Source organism: Periplaneta americana, chromosome 6 (assembly GCF_040183065.1).
Source record: "Periplaneta americana isolate PAMFEO1 chromosome 6, P.americana_PAMFEO1_priV1, whole genome shotgun sequence".
NCBI lineage: Eukaryota > Metazoa > Arthropoda > Insecta > Blattodea > Blattidae > Periplaneta > Periplaneta americana.
The window spans coordinates 60,975,533-60,996,634 of NC_091122.1; the positions used below are offsets into that span (position 1 = coordinate 60,975,533).

Genomic DNA, 21,102 nt, shown 5'->3' on the forward strand with positions numbered 1-21,102 from the left:
CTAGTAGTTAGATTATTATTATTATTATTATTATTATTACTACTACTACTACTACTACTACTGCCGCCGCCACTACTACTACTACTACTATTATTATTATTATTATTATTATTATTATTATTATTATTATTACAGTAGAGCATAGATTATCTGAATACTTATCAACCGAAACATCGGTTAACCGAAAGTGTTCCTCTGATTACCTATCAACCGAAACATTGATTAACCGAAAGTGTTCCAGTCGGCAAATTTGAATTTGCGTGTACACCATGTAGAAGTTTCGCTAGTGCTGTTTGCTAGATTTAGCGGCAAAAAAACTAGTCTCAACTCTGAAGCAAAAAAAAAAAAGTTTGGACTTCTTTTCCTAAACTGTAGGCCTACTTTAATGGCCGTTTTGAACTTGTCAAACTAGGCTAGTGAGTTTTGTGTGTTATTTGTAAGACGTGTGATACAAACTGTATGTACAGTTTTGTGTTTAATATCAGTATTTCTTTGTTTCATACTGCTACTATGACACCGGTACAATTTGTTTTTGTAAATGATCGGTTATCCGAAAAATCAGTTATCCAATTGTTTTGGATAATCAATGCTCTACTGCAGTGGTCGTCAGCACTTGCTGAAATGTGCAAAGGGTAAGCGGAGCCATCCCTTGTGCCCCATCGTGCAGCAGGAAGAGATAGAGAGCAAACCCGCTAGCAGCTACAAGTGCACCATGGTGCACTGTGTTCTCCACGGGTAAGAGACACTAGTCCCAGGGTGCTCTGTGCTGACAACCGCTGCTCTACTGTATTATTATTATTATTATTATTATTATTATTATTATTATTATTATTATTATTATTATTATGAGCCACTGCCATAGCTCAGGTGGAATTGCATTTGCCTGTTGATCTGGAGTTGGACTTGGGCATGGATTCGATTCCTGCTTGGACTAATCACCTGGTTGGGATTTTTTTTAAGTTTTCCCCAAATGTAAAGTGAATGTCAAGTAATGAATGGTGAATACTCGGTCTCATCTCCCCAGATATCACTTCACTGTAATTAATTCCATTGATGCTAAATAACCTAGTAGTTGATACAGCATCGTTATAATTATAATTGCAAATAGCTATTCTATCAGAAGTGTATTCAAACTCTCTGAGCGTGTGAGTGTGCTGGAAAAATCAAATCCTGTAGGGGAGACAAACTAGGAACATTGAGAACTGGTTGATTTAATGTGATATGTTCAGAGAAAACAGGACTGGCTAAATAGAGTTATAGACCAAATGCTAATCCACATTACTCGACCCTGAATCCATTATGTCACTGACTTGAGGTGAAGAAAGAAATGATTCAAACCAACAATTCTTGGGTCTAAAGGTGATTTGCCACTGATGTTGATGAGGAGGGAAATAATCCAGCTTCTAATTGTCAGCAATTTAAACTGAAAAGGCAGTCTAAGGCAATGCCATTTTCCAGCCAAGGGCAATGAAAAAAAAATTACCACGGCCAGTGATACTCAAAAGGGAATGTAATTTATTGCTGACTGTGTGTGAGGAGAAAATAACCCAAGCCTCAAAGTGTTCGAGAACAGTTTGGTGCCAAGTTAAGGAAAGGTGACATTTATTTCTAGTCCAAGCTCGAAGGCAGTTTGATGCTAATTTGTGAGAAGGAATTAGAATATTCTGCCTAAGATGTAGAGTTAGGAGTTGCGTTAAGTCAGTGATTCTAAATTGCCAGTGGGTGGCTTAAGAGACGATGTTATGAACTCTTGAGTAAACTCATAAAAGACAATAAGCTTGGCCATAGGTTTTGTCAGGAGATGAGAGAATGGTCTCTCTGGAGAAACACTAAGGGTCTTCTGTTGGCTGAGCCATCTGGAATGTCATTAATTGACCTACGGCTTTGTGTGATTGTCATTCACTAGAAAATATGAGTATTGACAGCTTTAGCAGACTCTAATCAGTCTTAATGTATCCAACAGGATGCTGATAACACTGGTGCCAGTGTAGTTCACTGTAGTTTTTTGTTAGTATTTCTCTAAAATACTAAGTGGAATTAGTCATTGCTGTACATCACTTAAAAAATTTCGCCACTCAAGCTATTTTTTCATTTTTGTTTTTTTACAATGTATATTCCATAAATGGCTAATCGATGTACTTGTGCGTTACCAGTGTGAAAGCCGAAGAGTTCATTCATTCATAGTGTTCTGCTCAAAGACAGGTCTCTCATTGCAAATCCAGCATTCTCCAATCTTTACTACTTTCTGCCTTCCTCCTAGTCTCCGCATATGATTCATATATCTTAATATTGTCTATCATCTGATATCTTCTTCTGCTCTGAACTTTTCTCTCGTCCACCATTCCTTCCAGTGTATTCTTCAGTAAGTAGTTTCTTCTTAGCCAGTGACCCAGCCAATTTATTTTTCTCTTTCTGATCAGATTCAGCAGTATTCTTTCTTCACTCACTCCTTCTAGCACAGCTTTGTTTCTTATTGTCTGTCCATTTTACATGCTCCATTCTTCTCCATATCACATTTCAAATGCTTCTATTCGTTTCTCTTCACTTCGTCTAATGTCCATGTTTCTGCCCCATACAATGCCACACTCCACAAAAAGCACTTCATAAGTACCTTTCATAGTTCTTTTTCCAGCGGTCCACAGAAGATTCTTCTTTTTCTATTAAAAGCTTCCTTTGCCATTGCTATCCTCCTTTTGACTTTCTGGCAGCAGCTCATGTTACTGCTTACAGTACACATACGCATGCGCACATACATATGCACGGTGTTCCAAAAAGATAGTAAAAGAACTTTCGTGAAGTGGTAGGACATGACATTTTGAGCCGTTTGAGAGCGTCCTTTTAGAGTTACATCATTGTAAAGTTGCTAACCCCTGCAGGTAGGCAAGTTACTTGAATTGAAGTTTCTTGTGGTGTCTGGTAAACATACATTCCCTATCTCAAATGGCTGCAAATGTCCTGCCCAACTACCTCACGAAGTTTTTACAATCTGAAACGCGGACATATTTACCAGAGACCAAAAGGGCCTTCAATTTGAAGAAACTTGCCTGTCTGCAGGGGTTAGCACTTTTACAAGATATAGCTCTGAAAGGAGGCTTTGGCAGACATGCATTCCAAGTCTCAAACAGCTCCAAATGCCCGGGCCTGCCACACTACGAAGTTTTTTTAATAATCTTTTTGAAACACGGGCACAATTACGAGGCACCAAAAGGACCTTTAATTAATTTCAAGCAACTTGCCTACTTACAATGCCGTAATCTTGTCTTCACATATTATGCGATTATGAGCCTTTGTCCACAATCAGATATGTTCCCTTGGGCTTGGATAAGCTGGGACCAGAATATATAAGGAAAGCAGACCCGAGAGCACTCCTGGCCTTCAAGGAGGCATCGAGACTTGGGTAAACTTTCCAGTTATCTGGGTCACAATGAGTCCACGTGCACAGAACCGAAAGGATCCGATCTATTTCAGTTCATTCATTCATTCATTCATTCATTCATTCAATGACGTAGCTCTCATAGAAGGCTTTAACGGGTCTCCAACAGCTCCAAATGCCCTGCCCTACTACGCCACGGAGTTTTTACAATTTTTTTTTAACATTCTTTATAGATATATGTGTGTGTCTGTGTGTGCTTGTGCGTGCGCATGTGTGTGCGATAAGAGATGTAATTGGATTATATTGAAAGATATAATATATTTATGGAGTTGTATTTTAGCTGGATATGCGCTATTCTGATTTAAATGAATATGTAAATTAATAATTCTAGATTTATATTTTTTATTGTGTTATAAGATATTTCAATCTTCTGTTCATAACAGCGGGTATCTCTCGTTTCTCTGGTGGTTGCATCTACCACTTCCCATTGTTCAAGACATCTAATACAGTCTTGACGGACAGCCTTGAGAGAACTTTCAGAAGATATCTGACAAGGAAGATTGGTTTTGAAGCTGTTATGAGGATAAGGTGCAGCAGGTACGGTTCTACAACTTCCACAAATAAGTAATGAAATGAGCAGTATGTGTCGTACTGTTTGGTAAAATTATTATTTAATTAATTCCACATTATATGAATATAATCACAAAATTGAAATTTTTAGTAATATCAGTTTTCTTGATGTGTATGTTACATTTCTGATCTCTCCTTCCTCACTTCACGCCCCCCCCCCCCCCAGAATTGTAGAACAGATTTCAAAGAGTACAGAAAGGATTTATGTGCGTCTTCAAATACTTCAGAATTGAAGATTGTGTGTCCTGTGTACATGTCTTGCATCTGTGTGCACTACTGCAGGCATTGTTCATATTATCGAACTCCAATTTTTAAATAAGTAATGATGACAAAAGATTGCAATCCATATTTAACAGCACTGAGGTTTAAAATATGTTGTACTGTTTTTGATAATGTGGACAAATTCAATAGAACTGTGTGTACTTGTTAAAAGTAATTGTGTTGTAAACAAAACCTGTCATTAATATGAATTAGTACTACGTAATAATACTGCCACAGAAACTGTTACACTAAGTGAAAAGTAAATATTATGTAGGGTTGACCAAAAGTTGAGTTTGTTATTAGTTATTACTTACCTACAAGTGCCTTTTAAGGAACCAGGAGGTTCATTGCAGCACTCACATCGGTCCCTATCCTGAGCAAGATTAATCCAGTCTCTACCATCATATCCCACCTTCATCAAATCCATTTTAATATTATCTTCCCATCTACGTCTTGGCCTCGCCAAAGGTCTTTTTCCCTCCGGTTTCCCAACTGACGCTCTATATGCATTTCTGGATTTGCCCATACATGCTACTTGCCCTTCCCATCGCAAACGTCTGAATTGAATGTTCCTAATTATGTCAGGTGAGGAATACAATGCGTGCAGTTCTATGTTGTGCATCTTCCTCCATTTGCCTGCAACTTCATCCCTCTTAGCCCCAAATATTTTCCTGAGCACCTTATTCTCGAACACTCAACCTCTTTTCCTCTCTCAAAGTGAGAGTCCAAGTTTCACAACCATATAGAACAAGCGGTAATATAACTGTTTTATAAATTCTAACTTTCAGCTTTTTTAAGAGCAGACTGGATGACAAAAACTTCTCAACCGAATAATAACAGACATTTCCCATATTTATTCTGTGTTTAATTCCCCCCTCCCCCCCCCCCCGAATGTCATTTATATTTGTTACTGTTTCTCGAAGATATTTGAACTTTTCACCTTTTCAAAGGATAAATTTTCAATTTTTATATTTCCATTTTGTACTATGTTCTGGTCATGAGACATAATCATATACTTTGTCTTTTTTGGATTTACTTCCAAACCTATCTCTTTACTTGCTTCAAGTAAAATTTCCATATTTTCCCTAATAGTTTGTGGATTTTCTTCTAACATATTCACGTCATCTGCATAGACATCTGCATTTCCAAACCCTCTCTGTTATCCTGGACTTTCTTTTGATTGAGACCTCTCACAGCAGACGTTAATGAATTTAATTTTCTTTGCAGGGGATTGGCGATCCATACTTTCCATGGTAACTTCTTTGTCAGATCAACGGACTTACTGTCATTGCCAAATGTGAATCCTGATGCAGGATTTGGCATGCAGGTGTCTGTTGAAGAAAGTTTGTCCGATGTCCAGAATGTTTGTTTTCAGGCTGCTCTCTTGTATACATCAAGCAAAGGTATGTATGTACTGCCTGTAAAAAGGATTGTACTTGCTAATGACTAGGGGGCTGATGTTGATGACCTAAAAATCTACTTAAAATGATCATTAAAATGCCCTTAAATTACTGGAAAAATGATATTAAATTGAAAGAAAATGACATTTAAATATTATTCACCATACTCGCACCACAACTTCTTAAAAATTAGTCATCTTGTTTAATGACTGCCCTGCAAATCTCGGAGAGAGGAGGCAACTTTCTGGAATTTGGCTAAGATAAGGGAAAAGAACATGCAACAAAATGAAGGTTTTAAGGGAAAACTATAGATTTTAATAAGGGTTTGCAATGTGTTTCAATCAGGAGTGGTCCATGTCAGTGTCTTTATTCTCCGTATCCTCCTCCTCCCACGCTTCACTTTTGTTACCAGATCTTCCAGATGAGGGAGTGTGAATGACAAAACAAATTGTAGGCGCAGTGTGCATTCTTGCAATCTTTGTGTTAAAAATACTGTGTACTACAGTAGCCATCCCTTCCAAACCATGTTGAGGACACAAGTCCTTTCCAGGACATGGTGAAAGTTTCCCCCCTTCCAAACATAAATTTTAAAAACACCCTCATACCGGCAAAAGAACAGTAGCGGTCAAAGTCCTCATTACACTAAGCTGCTGTCAAGCATTTTATATTACTTTTATTATGTGAAGTGAAGCCTTCAGTGGAATGAGGGATGGACTTTAGAGTCTGTTCCAAACTATAAAACTCAAACTTCACTTTTTATTCACTTATTCAGTAGGTAATTACTACTGACCTGTTTGGTTGGTTAGAAAATGATTTAACAGACCTATCGGTAAAGAAGAAAGTAAAAGCATTCCAAATGATCTAAAAGTTCTTCAAAGTATTAAAAATGACTAAAAAATGCCGAAAAAAAATATAAAAATGACCTATTAGTTCAAAAACCTAAAAAAATGCAATATAAATTACTTTTTTACGTTGATATTAACATAGAAAGGATTTCTGTATTATAGGCATCATCCTAATGTGAAAAATAAGGAAATGACTTTCCATCAACATCCGCCCCTTACTAATGACCATTTCATTTGTAAGCATCTTGTAGAAGTAAGGCTGTAGTCAAAAGTGTTTTTGCTCAGAGCAAAAGCATTCTTGCTTGTACCGAAAACAATTTGCAGTAGTCTTACTTTTGTTTGAAACTTAAGCAGTGACAAAATAAAGAGAGACACCAGTTACAGAAAAAGCACTACACCAAAACATTGATTGTATAATTGTGCAAGCAGGTCTCTGTTCTACCAAAACATTTCATTCTCTTTATCTTTTCCCTATTGGTTCATATTTATAAATGAATCTTAATCACAGTAATGTGTTAAACTAGAAAACAAATTGTGAATAGCAGCTGACACATCAAAGGTGCATGCGCACAACCAAATGCTTTACTAGAGAGCAATGGTCTGGCTAACTGGCTGAATAGGACTTTTGGTGTTCGTTTGATAGTTGCCTGCCAATCATATCTTAAATCAACGAAAGCATGTGTAAGCATGATTTTAGTTTACAATGAGATAAGATCTTGACAAATAATATTGTTTGGTTATGATCTCAGTATTGTATGTGTTTACTAAGTTGAGATTACTTGAAGGTTCTCACATTTGTACCTTGTTGGTTTCAGGTGAACGTAGAATTCGGGTGCACACACTATGCTTGCCTGTTGCTGCCAATTTAAGTGATATTTTATATTCTGCAGATCAACAATGTATAGTTGGACTTCTTGCTAAAATGGGTACGGTAACAACCAAAAATATAATTATAGTCCTTTATTACTAGAAACGAAATGGTTCCTTTGAGAGTTGAGCTTTGACATTTCTTATTTAATTTAGTGAGGTGATCATATGGTGTCACGGAAAACTTACAGTATTTATACTTCTTAATATGAAGCTTACTTCTGGACGCACATAACTTGGTTGTAAACCTAAGTATTCCTTTCTTCAGGAGGGAAATAAGATGTGCGTCCTATGTCACACTAATTTCATGGAATGGGCATATAGAAAAGCGGGAATAAATTGTGCACATTTTGATGGGTTACAGGAAGAAACACTTTATAGCCAAACTCAGTGATGATAATCTTGGTTATTAGTCAATTCAGAAGATTATAATTTCAGGTTATTGTTATATTTTTGTTCAAACATCAATAATGACACATTGTAGAGTATTAACTTGCGAACATAATAAGGCCTGATTGTATAAAACTCCCTGACTAAAGATCAACTTTGATCGAAGATGGGAAAGTGAACCGAGTTCAGATATTTCTTCTATTGTATAAAAATTTTCTGCGATCATATTACCTTGGTTCAAATGCGGTCTAAGTTCACTTGAAAAGGACTTGGCAACATCGCATAAACAGGTGAAGTATGTGATGCGCGGGCCATGTTGTACAGGTTTGTTCAGTGTAGCCAATTTAGCGACTTTAACTCTTTTTCGACGACAATTTCTTTTGACTTTTATATTGCTTAAATAGGGATTTAGCGACCTTTTTAGCACCTCATAGTGACAAAATTTAATCTTTCTTTGTTGATAATAAGAAATCTAGCGACTTTCCAACTACTTTTTGGCGACTTTCCTTACACTCTGTTGGAGACACTGGTTTGTGTTGTGCGTTGTAAATAATGGCGGACAATAAGAAGAAGGTTGACTGTTTTCCAAATTGTTATCATGTTACTGTTTGATACTGCTAAACATAATAAAGCTTTATAAAACGACAATTTTCGTTTAGTAATACAGTTAATTGAAAATTTATGAATGCACCTATCATATCCATGAATAATTAATGGTTGTTATAAACATAATGTAATTATAGGTTATGTTATTTGATACTGCTGGACACGATAAAGCCTTATAAAATATAAGAATGTTTGTATATTAAAGCAAGAAATTGAAACAATTATATATAAATGTATCCACCATATATATTAATAATAATGGTTATTCTTTTTGCACAATCTGCCACTCGTATATTTCAAACAGAAAAGAAATAACTGAACTTGGATCATCTAACTTAATCAGAGAAATTTCTTCAGTCAAAGTTGACTTTAGTTTAAGACAAATTAATCTCAGATTAGACTTTATACAACACAAAATTCCAAGTTCAGCTAGAACGAGGATCAATTTAACCTCTGATCTAAGATTAAATGGTTTATACAATCGGCCCTAAGAGTGATTTTAAAATTGTAAATTTGGCAATTTCTTACATCTGTTCTAATATAATGTCTAATAGAAAATGTTTTACAGCTGTTGACAGGTCACACCAGTCTTCACTGTCAGATGCACGGGATGCGTTCATTAATGTGGCCATTGATGTTTTGTCTGCATATAAACTTGTGCAGTCTAGTGGAGGGTCTGCAAGTTTGCTTGCTCCAAGCAATCTTCGGCTACTGCCTCTGTATATATTAGCACTACTTAAATATGTAAGTGTCTATTTTTCTGCTAATTATGAATCAGAATGTAAATTTAGTATAATTTTCAGAAACACTAATAAGTACCAGTAAGTTGAGACGGTGCACTTTTCACTTCAACCTTTCCTGCCATTGGTGATGGGTTGAGCATTATTCCAAATCACTTGTATCCACCATTACTCTTTGTTTCCATTATCTACCATGATGTTAGTCCACATCTTTGAGTAACGATTAGCGCATCTGACCACGAAACCAGGTGGCCCGGGTTTGAATCCTGGTCAGAACAAGTTATCTTTTTGAGGTTTTTTCTGGGGTTTTCCCTCAACCCAATACGAGCAAATACTGGGGTAACTTTTGGTGTAGGACCCCAGACTCATTTCACCAGCATTATCACCTTCATTTCATTCAGATGCTAAATAACCTGAGATATTGTAAAATAATCCAATAAAAAAACCATGAAGTTAAACTTTGTTGTTGTTGTTGTTGTTGTTATCTAATGGCGAAACATACGGATTCAATCCATGAGTCTTCTGGCATTCCAGTACAGTTTTGTGAGGTTCCTCGTCTTCTGGAGATTAGGATCCAGTTTTCGGCAATGAAGTAGATGTTCTCCAGTCATTTTAGTGGTTTGGTCCTTGCAGATGGTGCAGTGTTCACAGTTATAAATTTTCATGCGATATAGATATGATATTAGATAGTCATGCTCAGTGTTCAGTCGGAAGGTTGCTGTTGCTCCTTCTCTATAGGTTTGGTTTTGTTCATCTGCCATATTTCTTTAATATTTCTCCAAATTGTGTCCTGGGATAATTTCGATTCTTCTGCGTGAAATAGGTCATGGGTTCGATTTGTTACTAGTCTTCTCACTGTTTTTGTGTCTAGTGAGGGTTAGTAGGATTAAGTGCAAGTAGGTCTGCAGTTTAATTCCCGGAAATGTCAGCGTGTGATGGGATCCACTGAAATGTTATAGATTTTCCTTGTCTATTGTGGAGTTTATGTTAAACATAGTATTTCTTGCATTTTATTGACTTAGAAACTTGAAAATAATTGATAATTGCTGTTGATATTCACTAATTTTTTTTTTTTAGAAATGTGATTATAAATATGAATGAAGAAATGTAGATGTTGCCATATATAGATGCAGCTCAAGCACTAGCTGTTGGTCTTCCATTCAAGTAGGCTGGGTTCGGTTCCCAGTTAGGTTGTGATGTGAACAAAAAAGACTTTGTAGAAGGTTTTTGTTGGGGCACTAGCATTTCCGTCGTATCATCCCACCAATACTCTTCATCTTCTCCTTTTTTTTCACCTATAATATGCATTAGTTAAAAATAGGCTTGGGTGAAATCTTGGGAGTAGTTCAGATTTCTGGTGCTCATGTAGGAAGTGCTTGGGGCTTCGACACTGGCACCTTTCTGAGGATGAGACCTGACTCTGTCAAATCTTAGGCAGGATAATCCACCTATTAGCATAGGATTCACGAATGCTACTCAGGCCACCTGTCGGCCTTGGACAGTCGTAGCATTCATGGCCCCAACAGACCATAGCAAGCCTAAGCACAATGATCCATCCTGGGTCTTGCCATTGAAAAGCCAAGCCAAGCATTTTTGACTGCAGTGCTGCAGTGAAATAAGTTATGTAATTTATTCTGCTGAGTCCTGAGACATTTGTTGTTTTATTTTTAAAGTTCAATATAATTCTACATTTAAAAAAGAAGAAGAAGAAGAAGAAGAAGAAGAAGAAGAAGAAGAAGAAGAAGAAGAAGAAGTCATTGACCTGAGGGAAAATGCCGAAAAAATTCTGCAGGTTACAGTTAGGGCACAAATGCAGGAATATTACACTATACTTCGGGTCTCTGCACATACATCTTATATCATAATCATGTATGGAGTATGGTATAGTATATTACAGTCTGATCCGTTTGGGTATGTTTAATCATTGTAAATTTTTATATGCACAAGAATTTAATTTTGTGATGTTACTGATTTGTATTTATTTATTTTATTTTTTTCAGGTAGCTTTTAGAACAGGTCAGAGTACGAGGTTGGATGATCGCCTATTTGCAATGTGCCAGATGAAAACTCTACCTTTAACAAATCTCATCCAAGCCATATACCCTGACATGTATCCAGTACACTACTTGGATGATAAGGTAAGAAGTTTCAGAATTAATTTATATTGCAGTAAAGTAATACACTATATATGAGTGTGTTGTTGAATTATTTAACACGAATTATAGTAGGAACAGTCTTTTTTTGGCCACTGGCCTCTATTGTTCGCCCATTAGAATCTGTGTCTATTACCATAAAGAATGTAACTAATAAAAACCATAAAATAATTATTTACTCAAAGTGTCGAATAGACTAAGCATAGTGGTGTTGTGGTTAACATGTCCACCTTATATTTGGGAGGTGTGGGGTTCGATCCTAGGGGCTGGCTATCCAGAGTTGGGTTTTTTTTTTTTTTTTTGTGGTTTCCTAAGTATCTTCAGGAGAATGCTGGGATAGTATCAATTACAAGGGTCATGACCTGCTTTTTCCTAATTCTACTAATCTTCATAACATCATTTCATTGTCATCTTTTCACCTTCTGCAACAGGCCACTGGCTGAGTGTGCTCCCTCTATCAAGAGGAATGAGCATTAGAGGCAAAATACTGAAGAGTGGAAAAAACTTATCATAAAAAAATTGTAAAATTGTTAGGTAATTTGGGAACAATCAATTGACTTCATTAAGTTCAAAAATTAGAATAAGAATTAAAAATGAAAACTTGATGAAAACTAATGAATTTCTTGATAGTTACATTCTACTGTCAAATAAGTTAAATTTAATCTGTAGTGTCAATGACTAAACGAATCCTGCATTGTTTGGAGATATGATTATCCACAGCAGTCTTGCTGATAGTATATTATTCTATTGCGAATCTTGTATATCACCACGTGTTGAAAAATTACTTAATGCACGAGACAGTTATTTTATAGATAACCCCAATACTGATATCACGTGTTGTTGGTGGTGGTGGTATTATTATTATTATTATTATTATTATTATTATTATTTTCGTGTTTTATATAGGCTTTGTGAAAAGAGTATAACTGGGGATCGAATTTTTGGGTACTAACGGCTAATATTCCAACTAACTATAGTTACAAATGAGCAAACAATACTCCTACTCTGGTATCAGTAATGCTGCTGAGTTTGAAAGTAGTAGCCAATTGTAGCAAATGGCACAACTTTGTTATTCGCTGTTTAATTGACAAAGTTCACAGCATTCCCTATTATTGGCTATAGCATCAGCTGACATGGGCTTGTGGGTGTTTTCACTAGGTAGTGCTTTTCAAACTCAAGTTCAAATGAATGGTCTCAACCATTATTTACAAATTAGCAGGCATGCTTCTCTATAACCTTTTCGCTGTAAGAAAAATCCTAATGTAAACACAAGCACGTGGTTGTCATACCCGTGATTGGCTCACAAGATGCCGGAAAATATAGTTCCGTATTTGGAAATCATAACCTTGTATTATTTGAAATTAAAAATTGAATTCTTGTTATTAAATACGACGAAACATATAACTTCACTCATATGTAAAAGAAAAGCTACTTTTATATTTTACTTACTCTGCTCTTAAAGCTCTAAATCAACTACATGAATGAATGAATGAATGAATGAATGAATGAATGAATGAATGAATGAATGGAATACATCAAATTTGATGACACTCAATTTAGGCAAAAGTAACTACCAAATATTTTCACTTGGTAAAAATGAAAGAGAATTCAATATCCAATACAGTGGCCAACACCTCACTAGGACTTACGAATCCAAATATCTTGGAGTTATTTTCGACAGTAAGTTAACATGGAACAACCATTTGAAATATATTTCTGAAAAAGCTCGTAAAAGATTCTCCCTTCTGAAAAGATTAGCACTACATACAAAATGTTTATACAGCCAGTGCTGACGTACTGCGGAGAAATTTTAATTACTTCACCTTTCATAAACGAAATAGAACGTGTTCAAAACCAAGCTCTCAGGCTCATCACTGGTGGAATCAAAACAACTCCAATAGATTCTATGAGATTCCTCACTAATATTAACAGCATCAAAATGACAATAGAAGAAAAAGTACTGATTCAATATGAAAAACTTATCAGATTACCAGGAAACAATTGCATTCATACAGTCCTCTCCGTAGATTAAAATCTCAAAAAAGTTTCATATCCATGGTTCAAGAATTAAAACAGAAAATCAACGTCCCGAATTAAAAAAAAAAAACTTACAAATTAAACCAAACCCTTTAACAGTATTAAATATAGAGTATAATCTAAATTTAAGAGAAGAAATGCAGAAATCAGAAGTAAACACTGAAATAATGAAACAATTAACCCTTTCTGGTCGGATTTAAATGTCTTGGCCACTGTGCGCCTGGTCCATTTAAATGACACTCACCAGTGCAAATTGAACTACTATTTTACACTGCTTGATTTTCTTTTGTAACTTTCGTAAAAGTGAAGAATCTTTGATATATGGGGTTAAAATATTATATGAAAGGCTCACGCATTCGTCTCACTGAATGTTAACTGTCTACTATAATTCGTTTTCGACTGTACGGGCTTGCCTTTATGAATGTGAAGCCATGTGCTTGCTCGCGTTCGTCAGATAATAAACTCAAGGCTAATGAAAGTAATATGAACTTAGAGATGTGAAGAGCCTTTTAGGTCGAGATATGCGACATGTAAACACCCAAAGTCGTAATCTTTGGTTTATATTTCGCCGTCATTATAAGACAACACTTCCTTCTGAGCTGGCAGTGGTCAGGTTCGAAGATCTATATTTAGCACTGTAATAGTAAGATAACTGTGAAAGATAAACACATGAGATCTGTAGCCATAGAGAAGACGTGGTAAGAGAATGAATATATACGAATGTCAGTGGCGGATTGTTAGAAGAACATAATTCATAAAATGTAATACATTATTGGAACTTTCGTGCCAATATATATTGGCGTATTTTTTCTACACGTATCTTTGCTAGATATTCTACATGCACATTTCAAATAAATATAAGAACTAATACATACCTATCGATACTTCTTCTCTGTATGGTAAAGGGCGAAACACTTGTTGGGGTGAAGTCCTGGCTTCCTCTCACATGTATCACAATAAAACGACGTTTCTTTCCTGCCACCTTTTACTTTTCTGTTCGAACAAACTGCACAGTCCTTCGTAACTTTCCTTTCGTGTGCCCGGATCAAGTGTAATTTTCCATTGAGACGATCTTCTGTATCTCCGGTACTTGGTCTCCCACGTTTTCGAGACATTTTGTTTCTCACATTCCCCACCAATCCTTCGATGATCTTCTTACGAAACTCCAGGTGAGACAAAGCAGGAAGATTTTTTGAGTTTTGATTCAAATTGTATAGGTGGAAACTGTTTACAAGGGAAATCTCCAGAATCCAGAAGTATAATTTTCGCCACCATTTCAAACTTTTCTTCAGGAAACCGTAGCTTGAACAGTAGTGGTCTGCTCTATCGACTCCTCCCATTTTTGAAGTGTAGTCTATAACAGCAACAGGTTTCTGAAAAACCTCTACTTCCTTCGCAGTTTTTCTCGAGACTTCTCTTGTGTCTGGATTATGCCATGTACTTAGAATGGTAACAACTCGCTTGTCTTTCCACGAAAATGTCAAATATTTGTCTTCCTTCCTGTAGGCTACTACTTCATGTTTCTTTATTTTCAGTGCTTTCTTCTTCATTTGTTTCGGTAAGCCTTTCCTATTCTGCATTATTGTACCAGTCAAATGAACGTTTGCTTGTAACAGTTCCCGAGCAAGATCCAAGTTTGTGTAAAACCTGTCTGTGTATAGATGGTATCCTTTCTCATTCGTTACACTCTGAACTTTGTTTATAAGTTGAAGAACTATTCTGCTGGTGAATGTCAGTTCTGGATGAATCAAACTTTTTGTAGTTACTGATCCATAATAAGGAATCAAACCACAGACATAACCATTTGTCGAATCAGCAATTACATAAATTCGAAGACCCCATTTTGTTGGTTTCTGTGGGTTGTACATCTTGAATACTACACGTCCTTTGAAATTTACAGTAGACTCATCCACACATACATATTGCGATGGACTGTAAAATTCCAAAAATTTTGATTCAACGTAATCTACAACGTTTTTTACTTTACTTGCTCGGGACTGCATTTGTCTGTCTGGAGTTCCATCTCGAGGAGGGGGAGAGACATGAAGACCCCAATATATTTGCAGAAATCGCTTTCTTGAAAATATGTCTTTGTAGAACCACGAACTGTCTAACCATTGTTCCGAGAAAAAGTCTTTGATAGTACTCTTCATACGTCTTCCCATATTCAGTATTACTCCATGAAAAGCCATTAGCTCTTCAGCGGTGACATCTTCCCAACCGTTCCAAATTGAATGTTTTCGCAAAGGTGTGACTTTTTGTATTTTTTGTCTAACGTACCTGTTGGTTTCGGTAGCTATTTCTTGAAACAGTGTCTGGCTAAAAAATAGCAAAAAAAAATAAAAATGGTGAATCAGGCTTTCGTCCAGTCTGGGGAGGTTTATAAGCTGTTGTTCCACGAAACGGTATATGATGAAAGTCATTGTCATTAGCACCCCAGTGATCCCAACCATCATTGTCAACACTGTCTATTTTATCATCACCATCATCTTCAACATCACTTGAACAGGACTGATTGTCATCAGAATCGTCACTGTCACTTGAAATGGCTTCACTTACTTGAGAATCAGAGTCATTGTCTTCAATTAGTTCAATGTCTGAATCATCACTAAAAGTTTCCCAATCCCCATGCAAGTCTTCATGTATCTCATCGTCGCCCAAAGCCTTCCGTTCTTTTTTCACTATGTGTTTAGTTTTTTTGACAACATTTCTGCTCGTAGACGCCATTGTGATAACAAGAACGATAAAACATTCGCAGCCACTTCTAAAATGTATTTTAGAGCACAGGAAACAATTCTAATTCACACGGAAATAACACCACCGCACAGATCGTAATCTCAATAACATACTGACGCAACATGCATTCCTTGCTCCGAGTTCGGAGTGTTTATAAACATTGTAGGAAACGTGGCGGACTCAGTCCGGCGCAGGACTGCAGCTGACTTATTTTAGTGGCGGACTGACTCCGACATAGGAGCGGTAATGGTTAATATTAGGTACCCTCCACAAAACTGGCTTCATTTATACACCGTTGGATCCTTGATCTCCAGGGAACAAGGTGCCGGTGCAGGTGTTACGTGCTGTCTCTTCTCACTTTATAGATCTCTTGGATATGGAACAACAAGTTTTGATGGCGAAATCATTGCAATAAGTGAAAGTCTCAGGAATTTTCTATGCCATATCAATAAATTTAACAATGCAGTTATATTGTCAAACTCCAAAGCAGCTGTTCTATCAATAGTCTCTAGACACACACCTTCATCTCAAACAGCAGAAATAACTAAAATGCTCTCTCAATTAATAACACTCAATAAAAGAATTGTATTCCAATGGATACCATCCCATTGTGGAATCCTGGGAAACAAGAATGCGGATGCTTTAGCAAAGAAGGGCAGCACTGCTACTTACAGACCTGTTACTAAATCTACGTATTCCTCTGTGAAAAGATTTATTAAATCTACATATTTAGACTTCAACAAACAAAATTTGATAACACAATCCCAAGGGAAAAAATGGAACTCTCTGCATCATAATCCACAGTTGATTCCCGATTTACCATGCAAATCGTCTGTAGCTGCATTTAGATTGGCAACAGGCCATGACTATTTGGCCAAGCATCTGGATAGAATTGGAATATATCAGTCTCCTAACTGTCCATTGTGCAACTCAAATCAAGAAATGGATTCAGAACATCTCAAAATCTGTGTGTCAGTGGCAAACCATGACAATATCTTTGAAAAATATTGGAGTGCAAGAGGTCAAATGACTTTATTGTCAAATGCCTGGCATTAGAAAACAATAACAACATATTTTACTTACCTTGTATATGATGAATACTAAGAGTAATACTAAGGTAGTTTGTTCTTGTAAGCAAGTGTTAGTATGGCTTCGCATACTCAATGTGTGTGGTTACTAGAAACCCTCTTAAATATGGAGAGAAAGAAATAGTGTTGAATGTATGTAGTAAGTTCCAATTAATAAATTATAAAGTTTCCTAAGAAAACAAATGCATAGCAGTGAGGTTAAGTCTACTTTGACGAGTAATGAGAAATGTTTCACATGAAACAGAATGTACAGGAGTGGGCGGGATCACTTACTGAGAACCTCTGGCGCCAAACTGCGGCCAATCAAGCCTCATTTCAGTCACGTGCCATTGTTTACTGTAGGATTATTCTTACAACGAAAAGATTATAGATCCATTCTCCAATCTTTGTAACCCATCTCTCCCATGTTAGATTCCGAGTGCTGTGAACAAGGCCTCAAAATGGTTCTAACCTAAATCACATCCACTCAAATATACTGGTGTCATTTAGTACCTGAAAATCTGGTCCCTAATTATAACTAATAAAATTAATGAGAATAATATATTTTTTCTCTTTTGACTTTGGATTGTGTGCAGTATAAATTACCAACATTAAATTTTTGTCTTTTCTTTTTGAAGCAAAATTGTGCTGAAATAGAGGCAGATGGCATATTTATACCCCAACCTCCACGACTCCATCTGTCAGCAGAGAAGCTGGATTCTCATGGTGCATTCCTTTTGGATGCTGGTGATCACATGATGATGTATGTTGGTCACAATATCAGTAATGAATTCTGCACTGCTGTGCTTGGAGTTCCTTCATTTGCTCACATACCAGATGAAATGGTAAGTCAGCTAATTATGGTTGCTTCAGTTAGGTTATATACAAAATGAATGTAGACAGTTTCTGTCCACAAAGTTCAGGCATGTGGAGAAATTTTAATTTTAAATTCCCGCCTTTGTATAGTTCCTCTACTTGTTTGTACCTTATCATAACACAAATAAAATGCACAAACTTCTGCACTTCCATTGTTATTGAGTGCACACACAGCAAAAGTAGGTCATCTGCTTCACTCCAAACAGCATGGATATTGTTCACGTATTATCAAACAAAACCAAAACAACAGCAATATGTTTATACTTGTTTTTTTGAAAGATGGAACATGACAGGAGCGTTGCGATCGGAAAAACAACTGAATGTCACATAGTGTGGTAGGCCTGTTGCTATGGTAACAACGGTTGAGTTGCCAAACTTACCATTCCCACGTGGCGAGTGCATAATAGCTCTCTTGGCGACATTTATTATGCACACAATGTTAGCATTGATATGTTTCGTGTTTGATTCTCTGTCGATTTTTGTATTGCTTTCTTACCTTCACGTCAATTGTCAATGAATGTTTTAACGTCAGCCATCTTAACGTTAATTGCTAGCTTCCATCAGCTGGCAGCATGGTAGTCCATATTGTCAACATAGCACTGTAGTTCCAAGCTCGGCCGCTTAACTGTCATGTCCCATCTTTCAAAAAAACAAGTATAGACTTATAGAAAGAAAATTATGACTGTTGTCCAGAGAGTAATGTACTTTTTTTTCTCTGCTTATAACAATGCTAAGAATGTGAAATATTAAATTTTGATTTGGTGCAACAACCCATGAAGGGCCAAGGACGACCAGTTGATTGTTGATCTCACATCCACATACCACATGAACGATTAGTACTGGGGGGGAGGGAGAAGCGTGCCATGAGCATGTTGATTTCCCCCTCAGTTGTTACAGCTGGATTTCAAAACAAGATTTTGCTTTACCTATTGTAGGTCTCAAAATTCATTACAATGCTGAGTGGGCACTGGTCCCATACTGTCGCCGAAATTTCATGAAAAAATTTCTTCCCCATGAGGATTCGAACCAGCACTCATTCTGTAATGTGAGTCCAGATATGATGCCTTAGACCTCCATGCTATGGTATGGGTCAATGTGAAATATGTTAAGATTCTGTTTTAATATGATATTGCATGTCTTCACACGATTGTGAGAACTTGAAAAGCCATCACGAAACTTAGTTTGACAATTTTACACTATACATTGTATAGCCTTGTCGTAACTCCAACAGATTTTCAATCTTTTCAGTCTACTGAAAGATACTCTTCATGGCATGAGATTTGAGGATAATGACGTGATTTGGACAAGATGGCTCTGACAAGGCAACAAGCACTTGTGACCATACTAGTGGACGGGGATTATATTGAAAAATATGTGTTACATTAACAAACATCACTCACATGTAATTTCCCAGACGAATTAATATTTGGTGAGAAAAAAATGTAGTGCATTACTTTCCAGGCAGCCTTCATATGGAGATAATTACAGTGATAATGAGACTAATTGTTGCTATATTTGTATATTCTCTTTGATGGAAAAGACTCAATTATATTTCAGCAGAAATAATAGTGAGTATCGAAAGAATGAATTGAAGGGTTTTTTGAAAAAAGAACCATTAGTCCAAAAAATGCAAATTTGAGATATTAAGCATATGGCGAGTGTATTGTAGTGGCCATCTACTGAATTAGTTGTTAGGGAAAATAAATGCCATAGGGCTGTGTTATAGGAGTGGAAATTTTCAGTGGTTTTCATAAAACAACCATAGTCCAAATACTTTTTTTGTGACACAGTTATTGTTCAGGCAGGAACAATGATAGCATTTACAAATATCCCATTCATATCATCTTGAAACATATCCATATAATTTTAAATTGTAGTAGAGTGGCAGTACTGTTTATTATGTACGCAGCAAAAGACACCTCAGTGCAAAATACTGTTTTTCCAAAACTCGCTTTCTCCAAAATTATAATTTTTCAGGAGATGCAAATAACTGATTGGAAAATTATATGTAAAAAAATAATTTGCAAATTGTATGTTAAGCACTTCATTTTTTAGACAGTATTTGGTACATATACGAGGTGCGTCCATAAACTAACTTTCCCACTCATCCCACAGCTAGCAAACCATGTCTTGCGCGAAGCGACTGCATGTACGTGATAGAGTAATGTCCTGGCGTGGCACATGCATTAGCGGAACTTTCTGAGTGCTCTCAGTAGCTTCATTGCATTGGTTGAAGATGGATGCTCCTATTCCAGTTCCCACCGCATGTGAATTGCGATCAGTGATACAGTTTTTGAATGCATAGGGCATAGCGCCGATTGAAATTTATCGTCAACTGTGCCAGGTCTATGGGCCTAACATCATGAGCAATCAGATGGTGTGTTGCTGCTGTAGACAATTTTCAGCAGGACGCCAAAATGTGCATGACAAGGAGCGCAGTGGGAGGCCAACCATTATAACAGATGACCTTCTGGAGCAACACATGTGCTTGCTCATGACATGAGACCCATAAACCTGGTACAGCTGACGATCAATTTCAATTGGCGCTATGCCTTGTGCATTCAAAAACTTGATCACTGATCGCACTTCACATGTGGCGGGAGCTGGAATAGGAATGTCCATCTTCAACCAATGCAATGAAGCTACTGAGAGCACTCGGGAAGTTCCACTAAAGCATGCTCCATTCCAGGACATTACTCTATCACGTACACTCAGTCGCTTCGCGCAACATATGGTTTGCTAGCTGTGGGACGAGTGGGAAAGTTACTTTATGGACGCGCCTCGTATACATCAAAAGCAAAATACAATCATTTTCTTAAGTATATTCCACACAAAACTCCATTTTGCTCATTTCTGCAGAAAGTGAGTTTTGGAAAAACTGTCTTCATAGGCTATGTATTTCTACAAGGCAATTTAAGTTATAAAATAATGTACATCAGTTTTTCCAAGTTTCTACAACATCTTTAGAAATGATATGATAAATTTCATACGTGAAGTGTCAACAACACGCATGCCAGATAGTTTTCTGTTTCTCCTGAAAAGTTATGTTTTTGGATTTTTTTTTTTTTTTTTTTTTTTGCCAAAACCCTTCAATTGAAGAATTGAGGACAGTATTTAGTAA

The 21,102-nt window shown here is 36.6% G+C and overlaps 1 protein-coding gene across 3 annotated transcripts in view; it reads left to right on the forward strand.

Moving 5' to 3' along the window:
- The window catches only part of Sec24AB (Protein transport protein Sec24AB), an 81,028-nt gene that overhangs the window by 53,456 nt on the left and 6,470 nt on the right, over positions 1–21,102 (forward strand). For all 3 annotated transcript variants that reach the window (XM_069828194.1, XM_069828197.1, XM_069828195.1), the window contains exons 13-18: positions 3,817–3,970; positions 5,492–5,667; positions 7,325–7,435; positions 8,941–9,116; positions 11,113–11,250; positions 17,744–17,950. In XM_069828194.1, coding sequence (XP_069684295.1) covers positions 3,817–3,970; positions 5,492–5,667; positions 7,325–7,435; positions 8,941–9,116; positions 11,113–11,250; positions 17,744–17,950 — 962 coding nt within the window. The remainder of the gene's footprint in view (positions 1–3,816; positions 3,971–5,491; positions 5,668–7,324; positions 7,436–8,940; positions 9,117–11,112; positions 11,251–17,743; positions 17,951–21,102) is intronic.